Source organism: Rhinoraja longicauda, chromosome 25, assembly GCF_053455715.1.
Source record: "Rhinoraja longicauda isolate Sanriku21f chromosome 25, sRhiLon1.1, whole genome shotgun sequence".
NCBI lineage: Eukaryota > Metazoa > Chordata > Chondrichthyes > Rajiformes > Arhynchobatidae > Rhinoraja > Rhinoraja longicauda.
In genome coordinates this window covers 9,012,627-9,037,801 of record NC_135977.1, presented here as the reverse complement: position 1 = coordinate 9,037,801, position 25,175 = coordinate 9,012,627, and the positions used below count along the sequence as shown (strand labels likewise).

The 25,175-nt window shown below is 44.2% G+C and overlaps 1 protein-coding gene across 2 annotated transcripts in view; it reads left to right on the top strand.

Annotated features, from left to right (window-relative positions):
• Positions 1-25,175, top strand: part of acads (acyl-CoA dehydrogenase short chain) — an 81,545-nt gene that overhangs the window by 54,038 nt on the left and 2,332 nt on the right. For both annotated transcript variants that reach the window (XM_078421456.1, XM_078421455.1), the window contains exon 9: positions 15,354-15,410. In XM_078421456.1, coding sequence (XP_078277582.1) covers positions 15,354-15,410 — 57 coding nt within the window. The remainder of the gene's footprint in view (positions 1-15,353; positions 15,411-25,175) is intronic.

The following is a 25,175-nucleotide window of genomic DNA, read 5'->3' as shown; positions in this document are numbered from 1 at the left end:
CTTTGGAGTGTGGCAGGAAACCGGAGATCCTGGAAAAAACCCACGCAGGTCACAGGGAGAACGTACAAACTCCATGCAGACAAGCACCCATGGACAGGATCGAACCCTGGTCTCTGGTGCTGTAAGGCGGCAACTCGACTGTGCCGCCCTGTTGCAATGGATGCGGTGGGCCAAAGGGCCCGTTTCTGTGACTCTTTGACAACTCACTGTCACCTTCCCAAGGAAGGTTCGAAATGGGCAATTAATGCTGGCCTTGATCATGACATGCACATCCTGCGAATGAATCTTTAAAAAAACACACAGCAAGCACAGTGATCCATAACTCATTAAGTCAATCATCATGCAAATGTAAAATGATCTAAGTAACTGTCTTCTGTTCACGGCTTTTTTCTAAAGACACAACTTTGAACAACCATCTGCTCTGGCTTTGTGCCCAGTAACAATGCACAGCTGCCCTTATGATACCCCTGTATAATTGTTCCTTTGTCATCCTCAGCTGTGTGCTCGGGAGGCAGCTGTGTGTTAAATCACTTACAAACACCTGCAGTTGTTAAAGAAGCACTGTCCCCGAATTTTCCACCTCTTTACCTGTTGTTACCTTAGAATCTACCATATCCCTTCTGTTGCCTGCAGATAAGAAGCATAGTTCTCCAGCAAATGTTCCGATTTAACAGAGCCACCACTGTAATTCATTACAAAAATCTATAGAGCTTAGTCAAGTTATGTCTCTATTTTTTCTTGAGCATGCCATTGAATTGCACAGGGGCCTCTTTGTATGAGAAACTATTCAGTTCATACCAGCGTGTACTGTAGATAATACCAAGGCATCCATCTGAAGGCTTTTGTATAGAATTGCCTAAAACAGGAACCGCAGGAACATTGATCGTGGTTGCAGAAGCTTCCACAGACAGAATATAGAAATCATAATACTCCAGGAGGTTTTAAGTAAGCTTATAAGGATTATATTCATCAAGTTGTTTTTTTAAGAATGTGTTTATCTCACCACACATTGTGAAATGCTGCATTTTTCATCTGAGCACAAATTAATATTCGGGAACATAGGCATAACATTATTTTTTTAACGTTTCCTTGTGATGTGCTCCTTTGGAAACGTTTTCAAATCTAAGTTTCAGAGGGTTGTGGCTAGATAGCACAGCCTACTGGCAGAAGATGTGTGTAGGAAAGAACTGCAGAAGGGTCTCGACCCGAAACGTCACCCATTCCTTCCCTCCAGAGATACTGCCTGTCCCGCTGAGTTACTCCAGCATTTTTTGTCTACCTACTGGCAGAAGATCTCTGTGATGAAAGGGGTAAGCTCAATGTGATCAACGTCATCCAGAATTGTAGACACCAAGTGCTGGAGTAACTCAGCGGGTCAGGCAGCATCTCTGGAGAAAAAGGAATAGGTGACATTTCGGCTCTGAACCCTTTGTCAGACTGAAGTCTGAAGAAGGGTTCCGATCCGAAACGTCACCTTTTCCTTTTCTCCAGAGACGCTGCCTGACCTGCTGAGTTACTCCAGCACTTTGTGTCTATCTTCAGTATAAACCAGCATCTGCAGTTCCTTCCTACTCATCCAGAATTTAGCTGCGTACCAGTCATGAAAACGAGTGACAGTATTTTGCAAAAGGGTTTCGAAACAGAAGATGGATCCCCAACTCAAGGGGCAAGCTAAAGCCTGCTTCAATAATCCCAGGTCGCCTCCCTTATTGGAAACGTAATGAAAGCTGACTGAAAATTCGATTACTGATCCAATTCATTATTTTGGGCAAACTGGTACACTGGGGTACAGTTTGATAAGCTGATTTCTAAGGTTAAGGAGAAATTATATGGAATGATAGCTTTTTCAAAGAGCCAGCACAGATACAGAGAAGTGGGTGGCACAGTGACGCAGCGGTAGAGATGCTGCTCTACAGCGCATATAGCGTAGGACACTCGGGTTCGATCCTGCCTGCTTCCGCGCTGTATCTCTAAACTAAACTGGATGCTGTGTTCATCCATGATAAAGAGGCACAATTTTAGATTGCTGTGAACAGTACTGTGTACTGTACTGGTCATTATAAAGGCTCTCCCTTTGGTTTCCCTTCTAAATTTTGCTAGAACAGGGGCTGGTACAATAGCTGCTTCACAGTGCCAGAGACCTGGGTTCGATCCTGACCTCCGGTGCTGTCTGTGTGGAGTTTGCTCATTCTAACTATGACTGCGTGGGTTTCCACTGGGTGCTCCGGTTTCCTCCCACATCTTAACCACATGCTGGTTTGTAGGCTGTATGGCCAATGCAAAATTGCATCTAATGTGTACGGAGTGGATGACAAAATGGGACAGCATACAACTAGTATAAATGGGTGATCAATGATTGGCATGGACTTGGGTGGCCGAAAGGCCTGTCTCCAGGTTGTATCTCTAAACTAAGCTACATGAGCAGCTTCAAGGAAACCTCAGGCTTCCGTACCTAAGACCCGTTGAGTTACTCCAGCATTTGGAGTCAAGATTCATTGAATGAAGTGAGGATGTTTCCACTGATGGGGAATCTGGAACCAGGGGACATAGTCTCATGCTAGACAATGGGAGTAAATTTTTCTCTGAGGATTTTCAGCTTTGGAATTCTCTAGTTCTCTGAAAGGTCGAAATTCCAAGTCATATTTAAGGTGTTTAATTTAGTTAAGTTTAGAGATACAGCGCGGAAACAGGTACTGTATCTTCGGCCCACCAAGTCCGCGCCTACCAGCGATCCACGCACTCTAACACTATCCTACATACGGTTAGGGACCATTTACATTTACACCAAGCCAATTAACCTACAAACCTGTAAGTCTTTGGAGTGTGGGAGGAAACTGAAGATCTCGGAGGAAACCACGCTGTCACGGGGAGAACGTACAAATTTTGTACCACAAGCACCCGTAGTCAGGATCGAACCCGGATCTCTGGCGCTGTAAAGCAGCAACTCTGCCACCGCAATCTTTAGGCCTAAAAATCTGGAAATATTTTTAGGCCAAAGGGAAATCAAGGGTTAAAGGGATTAGAAGGGTAAATTGAGAGCAATAATCGGAATCAGCCATAATTTTATTGAATGGTGGAGAAGACTCGAGGGGCTAAATGGTCAGATCCTGCGCCTCTTTCCTATGATCTAACAGAGAGCATGTCTTTCCTACGTCCTCAAGTATTACATTTGGATTAGAAGGGTAATGTTTTCTTACAATGTAATGTCTCTTAACAGCAGGGCAGTTCAGATGCCCTGATTGTTATTTGGATTATATGTGATCAAGGAGATAACACACTCACAGTAAGTCGATTTTTTTAAAGCTGCATCTGGGATTCAAGGTCAAACTATGCCTTATCTACCCAGAATGAATTTAATTGGTGAAAACATCTAAATCTGTAACATTACTGTTTTGTCGTTTATAGACTGACTTGCAAAGGGTTGAGAGGCTGGCTGATTGTCTGGGTTGGTTTTATCAGAAAAGCCCATTATGTGGATTGGAGGCATTAGAATTGAGAGAGGATTTCTGTGAAATTTGTCAAAAGGACTGTTATTTCACTGCACCGTCACATGAAATTTGTATCTTGGCCTTTTTAGTAGTCAACTTAAGTGCACTATATCTTTTCAAAGGTCTCGTTGTCTTTAATGGAATATAAAGTACTTTGTGCTTCCAGGGTGACCCAGTGGTGCAGCTGGTAGAGCCACTGCCCCACAGCAGAGGAGAGACCAGGGTTCGATCCTGACCTCGGGTGCTGTCTGTACAGAGTTTGCACATTCTCCCAGTGACTGGGTGGTTGTCCTCCGAGTGCTCTGGTTTCCTCCCACATCCCAAAGACGTGCCGGTTTGTAGGTTGATTGGCCACATGTAAATTGTCCCTAGAGTGTAAGGCATGGATGAGAAAGTGGGATAACATAGAACTAGTGTGAACAGGTGATTAATGATCGGCATGGACTCGGTGGGCTTAAGGGCTGTTTCCATACTGTACTTCTAAACTCTAAAACCCTAAATTTGATTTGCATTTAGAAACATAGAAACGTAGAAAATAGGTGCAGGAGCCAGCACCACTATTCAATATGATCGTGGCTGATCATCCAAAATCAGTACCCCGTTCCTGCTTTCTCCATATATCCCTTGATTCTGTTAGCCCTAAGAGCTATATCTAACTCTCTCTTGAAAACATCCAGTGAATTGGCCTCCGCTGCTTTCTGTGGCACAGATTCACAATTCTCTGGGTGAAAAAGTTGTTCCTCATCTCAGTCCTAAATGGCCTACCCCTTATTCTTAAACTGTGACGCCTGGTTCTGGACTTCCCCAACATCGGGAACATTTTATCTACATCTAGCCTATCCAATCCCTTCAGAATTTTATGTTTCTATAAGATCCCCTCTCATCCTTTGAAATTCCAGTGAATATAAGCCCAGTCGATCCAGTATTTCATTATATGTCAGTCCCGCCATCCTGGGAATTAACCTGGTGAGCCTACGCTGCACTCCTTCAATAGCAAGAATATCCTTCCTCAAATTAGGAGACCTAAATTACATCCAATACTCCAGGTGTGGTCTCAGCAGGGCCCTGTACAACTGCAGTAGGACCTCCTTGATCCTATGCTCAAATCCTCTTGCTATGAAGGCCAACATGCCATTTGCTTTTTTTCACTGCCTGCTGTACCTGCATGCTTACTTTCAATGCTTAATGCAAATGCTTAATTTGTGGACTTATAAATTGTAAAGTGCCAGTATAAAATCAAATAACAATATCTTTTCAATGCATATTAGTAAAATGTAACCATAATCCTGATGAAGGTTAATTGTCCCTGTATTTAAGGAAGGATACACTTGCCTTGGAGGGAATTACAGATAGAGTTCATTGGAATAACTTGGTATCAAGGAATTACATTATGAAAAGGGATTGAAATAAATAGTGTCTGTGCTCTCTGAGTATTGAGAATAATCAAATCGAAACAAACAAGATTCAGTGGATACACTTCTCCATTCTGACAGACATACCTCTCTGACAGACACCAGTTCATCTCCATTAACAACTGTAAATCCCCCACCGCTCCCCTCCCCCAAGGTGTCCCCCAAGGCTCAGTCCTTGGCCCCCTCCTCTTCATCCTCTACCTGTTCCCCCTTGGTCAATTAATCCGCCGTCATGGTCTCAACTTCCACTGCTTCGCCGATGATATCCAGCTCCTCATCTCCACCAAGTCAATCTCCTCCACCACACACTCTACACTGACAAACTGCATTACTGAAATAAAATCTTGGCTTCAATCAAACTTCCTCAAACTCAATTGCAACAAATCTGAAATCATCATCATTGGTCCAAAAATCAAAAGTCAAGTCAAAGTCAATTTTATTGTCAATCCTCAGCCAGTTTACACAGACAGAAAATCGAAATACCGTTTCCCACAATCCCGAGGAACAAAGTGCATAAAACTAAGTTAAAATTAAAAAGGCACAGCAAACAACAATCAACATAAAATATAAAATATAGTCACTTCAAATGCGTTAAAAAAAATTTTTTAAAGTGTCTGGTGCTGGATGTGCATGTGTGTGGGGTGTTAAAGTCCAGGTCCAATAGGGGCAGGGGAGAGAGGAGGAAGGGAGGGGAGAGAGTTCAGCATCCTGACAGCCTGGTGGAAAAAACTGTTCTTTAGTCGGGTGGTGCTTGACCTCAGGCTGCGAAACCTTCTCCCTGAAGGCAGGAGGGTGAAGAGGCTGTTGGAGGGGTGGGAGGGGTCACCCACAATGCTCAATGCTTTGCGGGTGAGGCGGGTGGTATAAAGGACCAGGAGTGTTGGGAGTGAGGCGCCAGTGATCCTCTCAGCAGTGTTCACTATGCGCTGCAGGGTCTTGCGGCTGGAGGCTGTGCAGCTGCCGAACCACACAATGATGCAGCTGCTGAGGATGCTCTCGATGGCGCCTCGGTAAAAAGTGTACATGATGGGTGTGGGGGCTCCCGCTCTCTTCAGTTTGCGGAGGAAGTAGAGGCGCTGCTGGGCTTTCTTGGCGATGGACGTGATGTTGTTGCTCCAGGAGAGATCCTCGGTGATGTTCACCCCCAGGAATTTGGTGCTGCTCACCTGCTCCACAGCAGCACCATTGATGGTCAGTGGGTGGGGGTGTTGGGTGTGCGTTCTCCTGAAGTCGACAACAATCTCCTTTGTTTTCTCCACATTCAGGAAGAGATTGTTGTCTGTGCACCACGCGGCCAGCTGGTCCACCTCCTTCCTGTAGTGAGTCTCGTCGTTGTTGCTGATGAGACCCACCACTGTTGTGTCATCCGCAAACTTGACGAAGTGGTTGGAGCTGTAGGTGGGTGTGCAGTCGTGGGTCAGCAAGGTGAAGAGCAGGGGGCTTAGCACACATCCTTGTGGGGCACCCGTACTCAGCGTGATGGTGTCCGATGTGTTGCTGCCGACCCGTACGGACTGGGGTCTGGCAGTGAGGAAGTCCAGCAGCCAGTTGCAGAGAAGGGGGCTGAGGCCCAGATTTGTTAGTTTACAAACCAGCTGCTGGGGGATGATGGTGTTGAATGCTGAGCTAAAGTCTATGAACAGCATCCTAACATATGAGTTTTTAGTGTCCAAGTGGGTGAGGGCTGGGTGTAGAGCAGAGGAGATGGCATCCTCAGTGGACCGCTTAGCTCGATATGCAAACTGAAACGGGTCCAGGGAGGGGGGGAGGTTGGATCTGATCTGCTTCATGACCAGCCTCTCGAAGCACTTCATGATGGTTGAAGTCAGCGCTACAGGGCGGTAGTCGTTGAAGCAGGATGGAGAAGACTTCTTGGGCACAGGTATGATGTTGGTTTCTTTGAAGCACAAGGGAACAACAGCCTGGCTCAGGGAGATGTTGAAGATGTCTGTGAGGACATCTGTGAGCTCAGCTGCGCAGTCTTTTAGCACACGACCAGGAATGTTGTCAGGTCCAGAAGCTTTCCGGGTGTTAATCCTTAACAGTGTGCTCCTCACACTGCCTGGAGAAAGACAAATAGCCTGGTCGTTGGGGGGGGGGGAGTTGTTTTCTGCGCAGGTGTGTTGCTCTGTGCTTCAAAGCGTGCGAAGAAGCCGTTGAGGTCGTTCAAGAGAGAGGTGTCACTGTCACAGGTCTGTGGTAAGGGTTTGTAGTCCGTGATAGTCCTAATACCCTTCCACAGGCTCCGTGTGTCTCTGCTGTCACTGAAGTGGGCTGTGATGCGCCGGGTGTAGTGTTGTTTGGCTTTCCTGATGCCACTGGAAAGGTTGGCCCTGGCTGCTCTGAGACCGGCTGGATTGCCCTCTCTGAAGGCAGCGTTGCGGACCCTCAGCAGCCCATGGACCTCCCCTGTCAGCCATGGCTTCTGGTTAGCCCGGATGGTGATGGCTCTGGTGTGGGTCACATCGTCAATGCATTTGGTGATGTAGCCTGTAACTGTCTCTGTGTATTCCTGAATGTTGGTTGTGTTGTTGTATGTTGCTGCCTGCTTGAACATGTCCCAGTCTGTAGTCTCAAAGCAGTTTTGGAGTGCAGCTGTGCTGTCCTCTGACCACACACGTACCTCTTTTGAAACCGGTTTGGTGACTTTCACCCGGGGTCTGTATGCCGGTTTCAGCAGAACGGTGAGGTGATCAGAGAGGCCGATGTGGGGGAAGGGGGAAGCCTTGTATGCTCCTTTGATGGTCGTGTAGACAAGGTCCAAGGTGTTGTTTTCTCGTGTTGGGAAATCAACATGCTGGTATACTTTGGGCATGACAGTTTTTAGGTTAGCATGGTTGAAGTCCCCAGCTACGATGAGAAAGCCATCTGGGTGTGCTGTCTGCTGCTCAGAGATGGCCCGGTACAGTTCGCAGAGTGCCTCCTCTCTGTCCTTGTTGTTGGAACTGGGAGGGATGTAAACAGTGACTAACAGGATAGCTGTTAGCTCCCTCGGGAGGTAGAAAGGTCGGCACTTCACAACCATAAACTCCGCCAGCGGTGAACAGTGTTTGTAGACCAACACAGCGTCCCGACACCAAGCATCACTGATGTAAACAATCACACCGCCGCCGCGAGTCTTCCCCCCGCTAACCGTAGCTCTGTCCGATCGGTAGCATGTTAGCCGGTCGAGCTGAACAGCGGAGTCCGGGATGTTGTCATTAAGCCATGTTTCCGTAAAAACGTAAACACAGCATTCCCTCACCTCACGCTGGGTCGACCGGAGAAGTCTTATAGTGTCCATTTTATTGTCCAGTGAGCGTACATTAGCCATTAGCATGCTCGGAATAGCCGGTCTGTGTGGGCTAGCCGCTAGCCTAGCCCGGATGCCTCCGCGTTTACCCCTCTTCTGCTTCCTCTCACACCGCCTGCGGCGTCTCCTTTCCAGCCGGGGGGCAGCACTCGAGGCCGAGGTCGAGGTCAGGCAGAGTATTCTGAGGCCGCTAAGTTCCTCTGCAAGCGTAGCGTCCAGTGTTGATGATGTTGTTTTCTTGTCCAGCAAGAACTCACGACTATACTGTCTACTGCTGACTGTCCAGAGTTGTTGAAGTGACAAACATGACGAACTTGAAAAAACATTAAAAACACTCGAAAAATCGGGAGAGTGTGGGGCCGCTGCGTCTGCACGCGCTGCCATTTTGTCCTTTTGTTCACCAAACGCTCACCAAATCCACCCAAAACTTCATCCTCAACATTGATGGTCTCCCAGTATCCACCTCACCTCACATCCGGAATCTTGGAATCATCCTTGATCAAACCCTCTCCTTCGACAAACACATCAAACACATCACAAAGACAGCCTTCTTCCACCTCAAAAACATTGCCCGTCTCCGTCCATCCCTCTCCTCCACAGCTGCAGAAACCCTCATCCACGCCTTCATCACCTCCCGTCTGGACTACTGCAACAGCCTCCTCTATGGCGCACCCTCAAAAATCATCAATAAACTTCAATACATTCAAAACTCCGCTGCCCGTCTACTCACACACACCTCGATCCGTGACCATATCACCCCCGTCCTTTATAAACTCCACTGGCTCCCCATCCCCCAGAGAATCCAGTACAAAATCCTCCTCATAACCTACAAAGCCCTCCATAACCTGGCCCCATCCTACCTGACCGACCTCCTCCACAGGCACACTCCCACCTGCACCCTCCGCTCTGCCGCTGCCAATCTCCTATCCCCCCACATCCGGACTAAACTCAGATCCTGGGGGGACAGGGCTTTCTCCATCGCTGCTCCCACCCTATGGAACTCACTACCCCAAACCGTTAGAGACTCCCCCACACTCACCACATTCAAAACATCGCTGAAGTCTCACCTGTTCAGTACTGCCTTCAACCACTGAAGGTCACCTCACCCTCTGTCTCCTTTCTCTGTTCATTTATTTATTTACTTATTTATCTATTTATTCATTTCCCCTATGTTCTCAAAATCTCTGTAAAGCATCTTTGAGTATATGAAAAGCGCTATATAAATAAAATGTATTATTATTATTATTATTCCCTTCCCAGATGCTGCCTGACCCACTGAGCTCCTCCAGCACCTTGTTGTGTTGAACCAGTCTCCTAGTTTTGTATTAGAATTGAGGAGAAGGCAATAAATTCCAACTTTAACTCAGTTTTCTATCTCTGCAGATGTTACCTGACCTGCTAACTATTTGCCAACATTCTCTTATATTTAAAATTTCCAGCAACTGCACTGTTCTGTAAATCACAGTCCAGGCATTGTTTCTGTTTTCTCACTTCATTCACCTTTTTAGTTTAGTTGAGAGATACAGCACAGAAACAGGTCCTTCAGCTCATCGAGTCCACGCTGACCAGTGATCCTGTACACTAGCACTATCCTACACACCAGGGACAATATACAATTTTTACCAATGCCAATTAACCTACAAACCTGTACACCTGTGGAGTGTGGGAGGAAACCGGAGCACCCGGGGAAAACCCACGTGGTCACAGGGAGATTGTACAAACTCTGTACAGACAGCACCAGTGGTCAGGATCGAACCCGGGCCTCCGGCGCTGTAAGGCAACAACTCTACCACTGCCCTATTTATTTCTATGCAATCAGGTTCAAAGCACTCTTTGTAATTGAAATAAATTGCAACTTAAATATATAATTCTTCCTTAAGAATATAATTAGGAAATTAAAATGATGTAGTTTAACTACAGTTACCAACAAAAACATACACTTTGAAAGTAAATATGTGCACAAAAATAACACTTAATATAATTCTCCATTATTTATCTCTGCACAAAGTGTAAATTTATTTGATTTCAGAAGTGCTTCAAAATACACTATTATTTCTTTCTTTTGAAACCAATGTAAAAACGTATAGATATTTTCTATCTCCATCTCTGGAGTGAGCAACATTTAGTTGACCATGGGGGTAAGCATTGAGTTTCAAGATTAAAGCCAACAGCTTTTAGTGTTTGTCCTTGCATCTTGCGAATGCTCACAGCAAAACTAAGTAGAACAGGGAACTGAAGTGGCTTGAACTAAAAAAGGTAGATTAGATGGGATGATTGCAATCAAGTGAACATATATTGATCAACAGCTATACCAGTCATTGTGGTTGCCTCAATTACACATGGCCATCATTTTGGAACTGATAATCATGTACCATTGTAGAGTATTGACGGATCTAAATTCCTGACCAGCACAATTACAGCTCCTTCTTTTAGAGTCATACAGAGTGGAAACAGGCCCTTCGGCCCAACTTTCCCATGCCTCACCTACGGTAGTCTCACCTGCCCATGTTTGGCCTATGTCCCTTGCAAACCTATCCTATCCATGTACATGTCTAAATGGTGCTTAAATGTTGTGATAGTACCTGCTTCAACTACCTCCTCCGGCAGCTCGTTCCATACACCCACCACCCTCTGTGTAAAAAAAGTTACTCATCAGGTTGCTATGAAATCTTTCCCCTTCATCTTAAACCTACTGTATGGTGCAGCGGTAGAGTTGCTGCCCTACAGCACCAGAGATCCGGGTTCGATCCTGACTAAGGGGGCTGTCTGTACGGAGTTTGTATGTTCTCCCCGTGACCTGCGGGTTTTTCTCTGGGAGCTCCTGTTTCTTCCCACACTCCAAAGACGTACAAGTTTGTTTGCTAATGTGCACGGTATAAATGTTAATTGGCCCCGCTAGGGTAGGAGAGTGTTAGTGTGTGGGGATCACTGGTCGGCGCAGACTAGGTGGGCCAAAGGGCATCTGTCCGTGCTGTATCTCTAAACTAAACCATGTCCTCTGGTTCTCGATTCTTACTCTGGGCAAAAGACTGCGTTTACCCGATCTATTCCTCTCATGATTTTAGTTCAAGATTATGTGAAGTAGTGTGTCTAAAAATTAAACAGGAAAATGTACAGCCCCATCAATATCTGTCACCCTGTTAATGGATTTATATTGTATAGATTTTCTTGGAGACTTTGAAAGCAGTCGCAGTCTCTTCGAGACTTCATTGTTGCACTGCATTGTATTGTTCCTTCACACAAGCATTGGTGATTCAAATAGCGTTGGGTGACATTTGGGAAAACAGCTTGCATCAGATCATGAAGGGATGCAGCAATTCGGCCCAAGCCTTTCATCGAAATGATTCCTGCTGAGCTTTGCTGTTTAATTTCCACATTTCCTAATTTCAGTAAATTCAAAGCAAACTCTCGCAGTTGGATTGCTTGTCAAATGCTCCCCACATCTTGCTCTTCAAGTGCAATTGTTTAACGTTTTCCAAGCTATGTGATGCTTTAATACAGATCGTATAAGAAAATAACTGCAGATGCTGGTACAAATCGAAGGTATTTATTCACAAAATGCTGGAGTAACTCAGCAGGTCAGGCAGCATCTCAGGAGAGAAGGAATGGGTGACGTTTCGGGTCTCGAAACGTCACCCATTCCTTCTCTCCTGAGATGCTGCCTGACCTGCTGAGTTACTCCAGCATTTTGTGAATTAATATGATGCTTTAATACATGCTTTTAATGCATCTGCTCGGTCCCATCTGCTTTGTAAAATTACTGTTAACGTTTGATCAAAATCTTCAGCTAACACTGAAGTAACACCTCCCATTAATTTATTATTGTGTCTAAGATCTTGCAATGTTTGATCGAATGGCTCAGTGGTTACTTTGTGAGCGCTTCCATCTAAGACAATGTTTACAATTTCTAACATTTGTTTCTTTGCAGTTCCTGACCAGCATTGCATGTTCGAGTCTAGACATTCGTCAAATTTAAAGGGAGTTTAAAAGCTGAATGTTTCGTTTAGTGTAGGGATACAGCGTGGAAACAGGCCCTTCGGCCCACCGAGTCTGCACCGACCAGCAATCCCCGCACATTAAGACTGTCCTACACACACTAGGGACAATTTAATATTTACACCAAGCCTATAAACCTACAAACCTGTACGTCTTTGGAGTGTGGGAGGAAACTGAAGACCTCGGAGGAAACCCACGCTGTCATAGGGAGAATGTACAAACTCTCATACAGACAGCAGCCTTAGTCGGGATTGAACCCGGGAATCTGGTGCTGTAAGGCAGCAACTCTACCGCTGAGCCACCGTGCCACCCCTGTGTGTAGGAAGGAACTGCAGATACTGGTTTAAACCAAAGATGGACACACAAAAGCTGAAGTAACTCAGCGGGTCAGGCAGCATCTCTGGAGAAAAGGAATAGGTGACGTTTCGAGTCGAGACCCTTCTTCAGACTGAGAGTCAGGGAAAGGGAAATGAGCGACAAAGACGATAAAGAGAGATACAGGGAGATATGCTGGTTTAAAAGCCGAATGTGCTGTTTCTCCCCTCAATCTAAAGTTCTGGAGCAATGCCTGATGATCACATGGCCAAGACAACCATGTTTTCTCTTCAAACTTTAACCAAAGGTAGATTAATAAGGAAAGTCTTTTCCATTCCACAAAAAACATCCCCCCCAAAAAAAAAATCCTTGGTCATTGTAAGCAGCCTCAGTAATATTATCCAAAGCATATTTTCCTCAACTTGGTTCTTTCTTTGATATATTTGTATGACTGGTTTAAATCATAACTCGTCCCCCACATAAACTGGTCCACTAATTTTCAGTTTCTCTTTATGTTCAGGTACACCAATGGTACTTATGTCAATTCCACCCAAATATTTAATATTTTGTAAATTGATCCTATTGAGGGCGTGCAGCGTAGGTTTACTAAGTTAATTCCCGGAATGGCGGGACTGTCATATGTTGAAAGACTGGAGCGACGAGGCTTGTATACACTGGAATTTAGAAGGATGAGAGGAGATCTTATCGAAACATATAAGATTATTAAGGGGTTGGACTCGTTAGAGGCAAGAAACATGTTCCCAATGTTGGGGGAGTCCAGAACAAGGGGCCACAGTTTAAGAATAAGGGGTAGGCCATTTAGAACTGAGATGAGGAAAAACTTTTTCAGTCAGAGAGTTGTGAATCTGTGGAATTCTCTGCCTCAGAAGGCAGTGGAGGCCAATTCTCTGAATGCATTCAAGAGAGAGCTAGATAGAGCTCTTAAGGATAGCGGAGTCAGGGGGTATGGGGAGAAGCCAGGAACGGGGTACTGATTGAGAATGATCAGCCATGATCACATTGAATGGCGGTGGTGGCTCGAAGGGCCGAATGGCCTCCTCCTGCACCTATTGTCTATTGTCTATCTATTGTCTATTAAAAAAAAATGGGGAAAATTGAAAATTAGGCCTCATTTGAACTGTGGAAGGTCTCCACTGGCGAGTTTAGAAAAACTAAAAGTGGAGTATACATCCTTATGATGAATGTAACTGGAAAGTTTTGGACCTCCGGGTTTGTTTTGTTACAGATCAAAGTGCAGAATGCACGGCCATTGTATTTCATAATAAATCTTTAAATCAGTTCAGTTTAGTTTTTTGTCACGTGTACCGAGGAACAGTTGCGTGCTAACCAGTCAGTGGAAAGCCAATACATTATTACAATTGAACCATCCACAGTGTATGGATACATGATAAGGGAATAACGTTTAGTGCAAGGTAAAGACAGTAAAGTCCGAACAAAGATAATCCGAGATTCACCAATGAGGTAGATAGTAGTTCAGGACTGCTCTCTGGTTGTGGTAGGATGATTCAGTTGCCTGGTCACAGCTGGGAAGAAACTGTCCCTGAATATGGAGGTGTGCGTTTTTCATAATGTGTATACCTTTCGCCCGATGGGAGAGGAGAGAAGAGGGAGTGGCCAGGGTGCAACTCGTCCTTGATTATGCTGCTGGCCTTGCCGAGGCAGCGTGAGCCATAACTGGAGTCAATGGAAGGGAGGTTGGTTTGTGTGATGGTCTGGGCTGCATCCACAATTCACTGCAATTTCTTGCGATCTTAGATGCGGCTGTTTCCAAGCCAAGCTATGATGCATCCAATAAATTACTTTCTACGGCGCATCTGTAGAAGTTGGTGAGAGTTGTTGGGGACATGCTGAACTTCCTAAGCCTTCTAAGGAAATCACGGCCTAGTCCTGGTTTATTACTAAAAGTGGAGTATACATCCTTTTGATGAATGTGACTGAAAAGTTTTGGACCTCCGGGTTTGTTTTGTTACAGATCAAAGTGCAGAATGCACAGCCATTTTGTGATCATCTTGAAAAGCTGTATATTACATTTTACTACCTTACCTTTACAACATTACCAGTTTTCTATTTATAATTTTAATACGTTCAAACCAGTTAATTGACTGGTATTTGCCAGCTTCAGTTTCAGGAGCTATTGTAGCCCCCTGTCACTTTAATGAACCTCTGACATTTTGTCTTCATAAGGTTTTACGTTTTTCTTAATAGCCTGCTAAATATACGGAGCATTCCAGGTTGCAGTATATCATCTAAAGGGAGAAAAATAGACACATAGTTAAAGGCAATGCATCCTCAGTCTATTTAATGCTGTATAACTAACGGCAGCCCTGACTTGCTGTAAAATAAATGAGGTGGTGCCACTGCAAGAAACACTGATAGTGCACGAGGGGTGCTGCTGCCTGCTACTGTTTTATTCCAGCTGCAAGCCTACTGAGCATCCAAGACCATCTGTACAGACCTGTGGGACAAACCCTGGCCAGAAACTGAAAGTGATGATCAAAAGCTTTTGAACAACAAAAAAACCATGAAGTGCCTTGGCACTTGGTTCACTGTTGCCACAACTGCGGAATTCATCAAACAGCAGAATTGAGGCTCTTACCCAAGAAATGGGAACCTCAGAGCAATGCATCATCACGTTTTCTAGATCCAGTCCTGCCACTTAAAGCGGTGTAAAAATTTGTTCAAATAGTTGCAGAATAAATTTTATGTTAGCATTAATATGAATGTTGAAACTGGCAGTGAGGTCTGAACATAATGTATAAATTGTGCGTGCACTAAAATGCTATTGATGCAATACAACTTCACTTTGACGTGTTCTCTACTCATTTACAGGAAGCTGCAATGGCCAAACTGGCAGCATCTGAGGCTGCAACATCTATCGCTCATAAAGTAAGTGTTGAGGTTCTTCATTGTCTACTTTTGATTGAAGGGTGCATTGGGCTAGTTATAGCATTTTGTGTTAAAATAGTGTGCACATGTAGGGTGTGGCTGATAATTCTCACCAGAATTCTCCCGTGCAATGAGTTCCTCATCTGATTCCCTAGTTCTGATTTTAATCAGAATTTGAAGTGTTGTTTGGGTACGCAAATGGGATATAAATGTTTTAGTGTGCATGGTTACAATCAAGTCGTTCTCCATGTACAGATACAGGATGAAGGGAATAACGTTTAGTGCAACATAAAGTCCAGTGAAGTCCGATTAAAGATAGTCCGAGGGTTTCCAGTGAGGTAGATGGTGGAAAGGAACTGCAGGTGCTGGTTTATACCGAAGGTAGACACAAAGTGCTGGAGTAACTCAGCGGGTCAGGCAGCATCTCTGGAGAAAAAGGATGGGTGACGTTTCAGGCCAGGACCTTTCTTCACATAGTAGGTCTGGACCACTCTCTAGTTGGTGATAAGATAGTCCAGTTGTTGCTCCCCATCTCTGTACGTCTAAGTACAGAACAATGCTGGCAGCATTTGCCCACTCTGATACCTGGTGAATGTTTTGGAGAACAATGAAATCCTATGAAAGTCCTATGTGCACGTATTTCAACGTTTGTATCCTGTTGTTGTTTTTCTGGACTATTGTGTTAGATTTCATCAGTAAAATTATTGAGGGTCGGAAAAGTGGCAAGCCATTAGAAAGATTGGTTCCTTAATGTTCTGAGAATGTGCCTTCACATTTGTACATCTTCACCCTTGACGTCACTCCTACATAATTCCAATCATGCTCGGCATTTGCCTCACGTCCGGGGCTCTCTTTGGAAGCAGATTCTCTGTTATACCCAGGGCAGATCTCTGAGATTAACTGAAAATGGAAATGGTATTGAAAGCTTCAAAAAAGCTAAAATTAAAGAGAAAATCTAATACAGCTGTAAGATAATAATATGATGAGTGAGCACAGCATTGAGCTAGGGTTCTGACTTGGAGGCGTTCAGACATAATCTCTCGGATGCTAGTTTACTTTAGAGATACAGTGCGGAGACAGGCCCTTCGGCCCATTGAGTCCGTGCCGACCAGGGATTCCCGCACATGAATACTATCCTACACACACACACACTTGGAACAATTTACAATTTTACAAGCCAATTAACCTACAAACCTGTACGTCTTTGGAATGTGGGAGGAAACCGGAGCACCTGGAGAAAACCCACGCAGGTCACGGGGAGAACGAACAAACTCCGTACAGCCAGCACCTGTAGTCAGGTTCACACCTGTATGCCTGGTGCTGCAAGGCAGCAACTCTACCACTCTGCCACCGTGTCGCCTTTTGTATCTTTTTTTAGTTTAAAATTACGTAAAGGTGCTCCTCAACTTACGATGGGGTTCCGTTCCGAGAAACCCATCGCAAACCCAAAATATCGTAAGTCGAAATGCATTTAATACACCTGGTCACGTGTCCGGAAGCGAGCTGTGGCCCGCGACGGGTGGCTGCCATTTGCACCATCGCAAAGTCGAAATATCGTAAGTCGAAGCATCGTAAGTCGGGGAGCGTCTATATTATATTTTGTTACGAGTTTGCTTTCAACATGTAAATGAGGCCATTTTTGACGTAAGAGTATTTTAATTTAATTATTGTTATAATCTGTCTTTGCTCAGTAGACATGATTTCTTTTAGATCTTAAATAAAGGCCCAAGCAACAAACAAAATCAGTGAATTTCCCATTTTTGAGTTTTTTTATCTCAATATTCTAAGCATAAATGGTGTCATGCGATAGTGGAATTCATTAGAAACAGAGGATGAGTCTTTCAAGTTGAGAGAAGTTTCCGTTGATAAAATGATTTTTATGAACCTGCGCATGTCATTGAAATGCTACCAATGTTGCATGTTACCTGTACCCATTTCTTCTGGGACTTGCCTCACCTCAACTCCATCCAATCGTACCTTCTTGGTGAGAATCGTTGCCTGCACCAGGAGGCAAGGACACCTTCATCTAATATCTGTTTTGAGTAATTGTGACTGACACCATCTCGATTGGGCACGCGTCATTCCACTTCACAGCCTGGAGACTTTCTTCAAAACCTGGAAGAAATAATTAGTCCAATTGATCACAGATTCTGACCCTACCAACTTCCCAGATCTCTACTAAATCTTGCATCCCATTGGTGTTCAGAAGTCCCTTTAATGTTAATGCCAAAGCCAACACTGTCGGATTAGATGTGTAGGAAGGAACTGCAGATGCTGATTTATACCGAAGATAAACACAAAGTGCTGAAGTAACTCAGCGGGTCAGGCACCATCTCTGAAGAAATAGGCTGGGTGACGTTCATTTTGACTCAAGTCTGAAGAAGGGTTCTGACCTGAAACGTCACCCATCCTTTTTCTCCAGAAAAGCTGCCTGACCCATGGAGTTACTCCAGCATTTTGTGTCTATCTACTGCTGGATTAGATATAAATAGGATTTTTGTTTAATACATATTGGTTCGCTTCTTAAAGCATAAAAAAAGAAAAACTATAAATAGTCAATGGTCCCGAGCTTCTCCAGAGTTAACTAATGTATTGTCTGCAATTTATTTAAATCATCTGCTGACTATAAAATAGATGATGAGAGAAATTTGGCTCAAAATGATTTAAAAATATATAAATTCTGAATTGTGCAAAAATAACAAAAGGAACATACATTGAGAGGGAAATTCATTTTGACGGCTTACATTAATAAAATCTGAAAGAGAAAAAGGAAAGCTTTTGAAACACTTAACAATCGAAATGAAGTGCAATTGCCAAGAAAGTTGATTTATGGCACAGGAAGGATGAAGTCTCTGTTCACACAGAGATCCTTAGAATGAATGTAACCCTGATTTCTGAATTTTGACTCTCATTATTTTTTGGTGAGGTAATGCTCATTGTGGATAATTACAGTATATCATACAATGCATACGCTCGGATGGTTTACTCCAGGACTGGAGCAATGAACCTGCTGGGAATCTGCAAATGATGAAGATGCAAATGTGGCACAGTAATGCAGAGGTAGTGTTGCTGTCTTACAGCGTCAGAGACACAGGTACGATCCTGACTTCGGGTGCTGTCTGTACGGAGTTTGTACGTTCTCCCCGTGACCACGTGGGTTTTCTCCGGGTGCTCCAGTTTCCTCCCACACTCCAAAAACGCACAGGTTTGTAGGTTATTTGGCTACGGTAAAGATTGTAAATTGTCCCCCGTGTGTAGGATAGTGCTGGTGTACGAGGATCGCTGGTTGGCACAGACTTGGTGGGCCGAAGGGCCTGTTTCTGCGCTGTATCTCTAAACGAAACTAAATGTAAATAACTGTGCGGTAATACAAGTAGGAAGAGGTAAAAGCAAAAATGTTTTTGACATCAGCATCATTTTCTGACAAGCCAGTGAAATTGTTAGATTGGCCAAAGTAGCCTCCTTTAAAAGAAAGACACTCTATATTAGATTTATTCACAAAATGCTGGAGTAACTCAGCAGGTCAGGCAGCATCTCGGGAGAGAAGGAATGGGTGACGTTTGGGGTCGAGACCCTTCTTCTCTGTATTAGATTGTGCACGAAGGAACTGCAGATACTGGCTTGTACCAAATTTAGGCACAAAATGCTGGAGTAACTCAGCGGGTCAGGCAACATCTCTGGAGGAAAAGAATAGGTAACATTTCTGTTGAGTCTGAAGAAGGATTATGTTGAGTCCGAAACATCACCTATTTTTCTCCAGTGATGCTGCCTGACACACTTACTCCAGCATTTTGTGTCTATCTCTAGATTAGATTTGTTTGTTGTCATGTACACCAAGGTGCAATGAAATTCCTTCTTCGTATGAAACTTACAGCGTAAACAATAAAGATGACAAGTAAAATAATAAATACAATGACAAATGCAAAACAGCAGATGGTGCAGAGATTGTAGTGCAATCTAAAGTAGCGCAGAAATAAACATTCATGTGCAATAACAGAATAACCAAATGAGGTGTAGTTTGGTTCAGTTTAGTTTAGAGATACAGCGCGGAAACAGGCCCTTCAGCCCACTGAGTCTGAGCTCAGTGATCCCCACACATTAATACTATCCTACACACACGGGACAATTCTTACATTTATACCAAGCCAATTAACCTACAAACCTGTACGCCTTTTGGAGTGTGGGAGGATACCAGGGCACCCGGGCAAAACCCAGGCAGGTCACGGTGAGAACGTACAAACTCCGTGCAGACAGCACCCGTAGCCAGGATCGAACTCTGGCGCTGTAAGTGCTGTGAGGCAGCAATTCTATTGCTGCGCCACCGTGCCGCACTGTGTAGTTAAGAGTAAGATTACGTGGCAGCTGCTCTGGGAAGGGAGTGTGAAAGAGGTGATTAGTTTGGGAGTCTGATAGCAGTTAATATTGGAATTGTTTTATCATCGTCACAGATGGAGTGAGAAGACTTTGTATGCATACTATCCAGTCAAATTATAACATACTTGTGTATAAACAAGTCATGTACACGGTAGTGCAAAGAGAAAAATAACTATAGTGCAGAATAGTAAGATTAAACGAGAACTTACCAGTTTGAAGTTTGATCTGTATTTTATGAGGAGTTACGATGAGGGATTACGTGAAGACCCCGTCCAGCACGCATGCGCGACATTCTTCAAAGCAGCGGTGTGGATTCACAGAAAAAACACAACGATTGAAATAAATATAGTAAAGAAAAAATAAGAACTTAATTACCAGTTGATCTGTATAATAGAGGGTGGGAGCGGAGGGCACGTAATCCCTCATCGTAACTCCTCATAAAATACAGATCAAACTTCAAACTGGTAAGTTCTCGTTTAATCTTACTATTTTATTTCGGAGTCACGTGAGTGACTACGTGAAGACTTCAAAGCTCTGTGATTCCGAACCGTGTACCAGCTCATGCTTCACTCACTGTCTGAAGACCTTAGAGGGAGGAAGTATGTTATCGCGATCAAGAACCTGTTTGTGAACAAAAAAGGTTTATTAATGACAACAAAAAACAGAGAGCTCCCCAGGGCTTAAATTAAATATTATCTGCAGACTCTAAAATTCTGTCTGCAAATGTAGCAGGTTGCGCCAGCGGTTTATTATAAAACCTTTGGAAAGTTCTTTCCGGGGACCATCCTGGTCTGGCCAGAATATGGTCCATAGGCACGTCCATTCGACTAGCCGCCGACGTAGATGCAGCCCTGGTGGAGTGAGATTTGTAAACATTGGTATTGACTCCCGCGGACTTAAGCACCTGCTTGAGCCACCTTGAAATGGTTTGGCTCGTCACCTGACCATGAGGCTTCTTGTGGCTTATCCATAAGGCTTTTTCTCTCCCTCTTAAGTTGTGTGTTGTGTCTATGTAATTGGCGAGATGGGTCTTGGCACACAGCCGTGGGTCAGATGAATATGCCCAGAACTCCATGACTGGAGGCGTGGTACCTGGTCTAGTTTGTTTGACCAGTCCCTGAATATGGAATGTGAAACAGTCCAATGACTCTGTCATGCTGTCCAGCCTCAGAAGGTGGAGGGAATGTACCCTTTGAGCTGACACTAGTGCCATGAGCATGACTGATTTCAGTGTAAGTTGTTCCAGCGTGAGTGCCCTGGGCGGTGGCCATCCCCTAAGGTACGTCAGCACAATGCTGACATCCCAGATCTGAGTGTACCTTGGTCTGGGGGAGTTAGTGTTAAAAATGCCCCTCATGATTTTGATTACTAGTGGATGGGACCCCAAAGCCAGTTGTCCTGCTGCTGGAACCAAATAAGCTGACAACGCACTCCTGGCTGTATTTATGGCGCTGTAGCTGAGTCCTTCCCGATGTAATCCAACCAGGAACTCCACAACACTGGTGGGTGTTGCTGTAGTGTAGGTAGTTCCTGTTTTGGAGCAATACCGTTCCCATTTTCTTATGTTGGTCAGGTATTGTCTCCTGGTGGACTCCCGGTGGGATGCGGTCATCATGTTGATGGCGTCCTCAGACAGTCCCAGGCCCAGTAGAGGTCTTTTTAGAATCTGCAAGCCAGGAGATTGACTCTGTCATGGCACGGGTGACTAATGCCTGACACTGGGTGGATTAATAATTCCGGACTGCTGGGGAATTCCAACGGTGTTTCGACAGCCATGTCGAGGGCCACTGGGAACCATGGCTGTGTAGGCCACGGAATCCAATTGAATCTTGCGTAATACCCGACTGATGAGGCAGAAGGGAGGAAAAGCATAAAAGAACATTTTCCCCCAATACAGCGTGAATGCATCAACTGCTGCTGCCTCAGGGTCTGGTTCCCAAGCGACATACGTTGGTACCTGGTGATTCAGCCTGGATGCAAATAGATCGATATCTGGTGTGCCATATTGCTTTGTAATTTCGGCAAATACTTTGGGATTTAACATCCATTCGATGTTATCGTTAAATTTGCGTGACCTGGTGTCTGCCACTTTATTTTGCTTACCTGGTAGGTAAGTTGCTGATAACCAAGTATGTCTTTCGACACACCATTGCCAGATTAGGTTGACCAATTTGTCACACGATATCGACTTTATACCACCCATGTGGTTGATATAAGCCACCACCGTGGTATTATCTAATTGCAACCGGACATGTGCATGATGCGTATTAGATGAATATGCTTTTAAACCATAAAACGCACCCAACATTTCTAAATAGTTGATACCCCGTGTCTGTAGGCAAGATGATTCAGAATTAGTCCATCTGCCCCCTGTGCTGGATTGCATGTTAGTTGCTCCCCAGCCCAAAGCACTGGCATCCGTTTGAATGGTTAATACTGGGTTGGTGATTATTATGGGACTGGAACTGAGCCTAATGTTCCTTGTCCACCATTGTAACTCTGGAATGGATTCAGCAGTTAAATACATAGCTCGGTCAAAGTGACCTGAGTTTTGCTTTAGTGCGTGCACTTTTGCTCTTTGTAAATTTTGGTAGTGCAAAGGCCCAAATTGTACAGCTGGAAAAGCTGCTACCATTTTACCAATAACTCTAGCTACCTGCCGTATGGTTGCCTGACGTTTATGCATTAGTTCGTGGCATGATAGTGCCAATTGTGATGCTTTCCCCTTTGGCAGAGTTACAACCATGCGAACAGTATCAATCGTAAATCCCAGATAGTCCATGGTAGTGGACGGTGTAAAATTGGATTTATCTGGATGTATGACAAACCCCAAAGTTTCAAACAAACGTTTGGTGGCTGCTACTGCCAAAATAGCTGTCTCCAAGGTTTTCCCTACTATTAAAATGTCGTCTAAGTACGCCATGACTATATGCTTTTGTTTTCTCAATAATGCCAAGGCGGGTTTTAAGATTTTAGTGAACAACCTTGGAGCGGAGGTTAGTCCTTTTGGTAAGGCTTTAAATTGCCATAGCTGTTTCATCCAGATAAATTTTAAGTATTTACGGTGCTCCTTGTGTATGGGTACTAAGTAGTAGGCATCTTTTAAATCAATGCCTGCTAGAAAGTAGAAATCAAAAGTCTGGCGGTTTCAAAAGTTTCCATCTTAAAATGTGTATACTTAACTGACTCGTTTAACGTAGTTAAGTCAATGATGATGCGACATCCACCATCTTTTTTAGTTTTAGAGAAAATATTAGACACAAATTCCAAAGGTTCATGTTTTGTTCTTTCAATGACACCTTTTGCTAGTAGCCTCACAAGTTCAGCTTGACCCTCTTGTTTCTCTTTGACTGAGAGGGTGAATACCCTTTGGGGTATATGCTGAACTGGCGGAATGTTTTCATGAACAAAGTCAATTTTATAGCCATGAATGCAGCTTAGTATGTACTTGTCATTAGTGATGGTGTCGCGCATGCATGCTGGACGGGGTCTTCACGTAGTCACTCACGTGACTCCGAAATAAAATATAGTATTACAACATACAATGTTACAGGTATAAAGTGCAGATTTTTTTTTTAAAGTGTAAGGGCGGCAATGAGGTAGGTTGAGAGATCGGGCTACACCCTTAGCTTTGAGAGGTCCATTCAGTAGTCTGATAGAAGTGGGCAAATTGTTCTTCCTGAATCTGGTGGTACGTGCTTTCAAGCTTTTGTATCTTCTATGCGACGTGAGAGGGAGAAGTGGGAATGACTGTGATGTGAATGGTCCTTGATTCCTTTGGCTGCTTTCCCAGGGGCAGTGGGAAATGTAGATGGAATCAATGGTGTAGAGGTGGCTGCCCTCTGTGACGGTCTGGGCTGCATCCACAACTCTCTGCAATCTTTTGTAGTTTTGGTCAGATCAGTTGTCAAGCCAAGCTGTGATGCATCTGGATAGGATGCTTTCTGCAATGCATGTAGAAATCGAAGCGAGTTGTTAGAGACATGCTTGTTAGTCTTTTGAGGAAGAAGGCATTGGTGGTCAGTCTGCCTAAACCTACTTGATCTCCCCGTTGCTCAACATTTGAGCTCCCCCTCCCATTCCCACACTGACCTTTCTGTCCTGGGCCTCCTCCATTGTCAGAGTGAGGCCCAGCGCAAATTGGAGGAACAGCACCTCATATTTCGCTTGGGTAGGTTACACCCCAGCGGCATGAACATTGACTTCTCTAACTTCAAGTAGCCCTTGCTTTCCCTCTCTCTCCATCCCCTCCCCCTTCCCAGTTCTCCTACAAGCCTCACTGTCTCCGACTACATTTTATCTCTGTACTGCCCACTCCCCTGACATCAGTCTGAAGAAGTCCGAAATGTCACCCACTCCTCCTCTCCAGAGACGCTGAGTTACTCCAGCATTTGAATAGGTGACGTTTCGGGTCGAGACCCTTCTTCAGAAGAAAGGTCACCTTTTTGTGTCTATCTTCGATTTAAACCAGCATCTGCAGTTCTTTCCTACACATTGGTGTGCTTTCTCGGCTGCAGTGTCAATGTGGTTGTACTGGGACAAGTTGTTGGTGATACTTACCTTGATGCTGATGTGGGTGCCGTGCACAGCCCGATTTCCTCAAGTCCTTTGATTTGCTGATATTGAGAAACAAACTCAGAGGACACAGATCTGCTGTTGCAGAGTTTCTCAGAGAGAGTTTAGCATTGTGTTCAGTACAGACATTGTGGGCCAAAGGGCCTGTACTTTTCTATGTTCTACGAATATGTAACTCACTGTCAGTTAAGAATAATCATGTGCCAAATCGGAAGCTGAGGGGCATGAGAGTCTGAGCATATTATATATTTTGCCTTACAGTGCAGTATTGTGGGAGAGCTATGAAACAAACTATGGGTTATAAGTGCCACTTTCACCAGTGGGAAACAGGTGAAAAGCAGTAATTGTACTTCAAAATAATACGAGTGCTTTTGGGAATCTCTAGAAATGAGCTATATGGAGTACAAAATGGAGTCTAGTGGAGTATAAAACCTGTATGCAGAACTAAGTAACACATTTCTGCATTGTAAATTCTATAATAAAACTCATAGATCATCACAAATGTTGGCAAGATTTGCAATTCAAACATAACTTGGCTGCTGTGAATAAGATTGTAGAACACAATGAAAATAATCAAATATGGCAGCTTGTGATGAGTTTGCATGCATGTACGTACATAAATCATAGTTTGGCAGCTGTGTTATTTCAACAGTGTGTTTTGATGTGTAAAAACCTGGATATTTTAAGAATTATAAAATGGAATCTTGCCAGCTTTAAAGTGCCCTTTGCTTTGTTAGTTGTGGAATGTTTCAAAGTATTTGAGTTTATAGAGCAGTAAGTTGGGGGAAACAAGTTTCTATCCTTGCAACAGAGTAA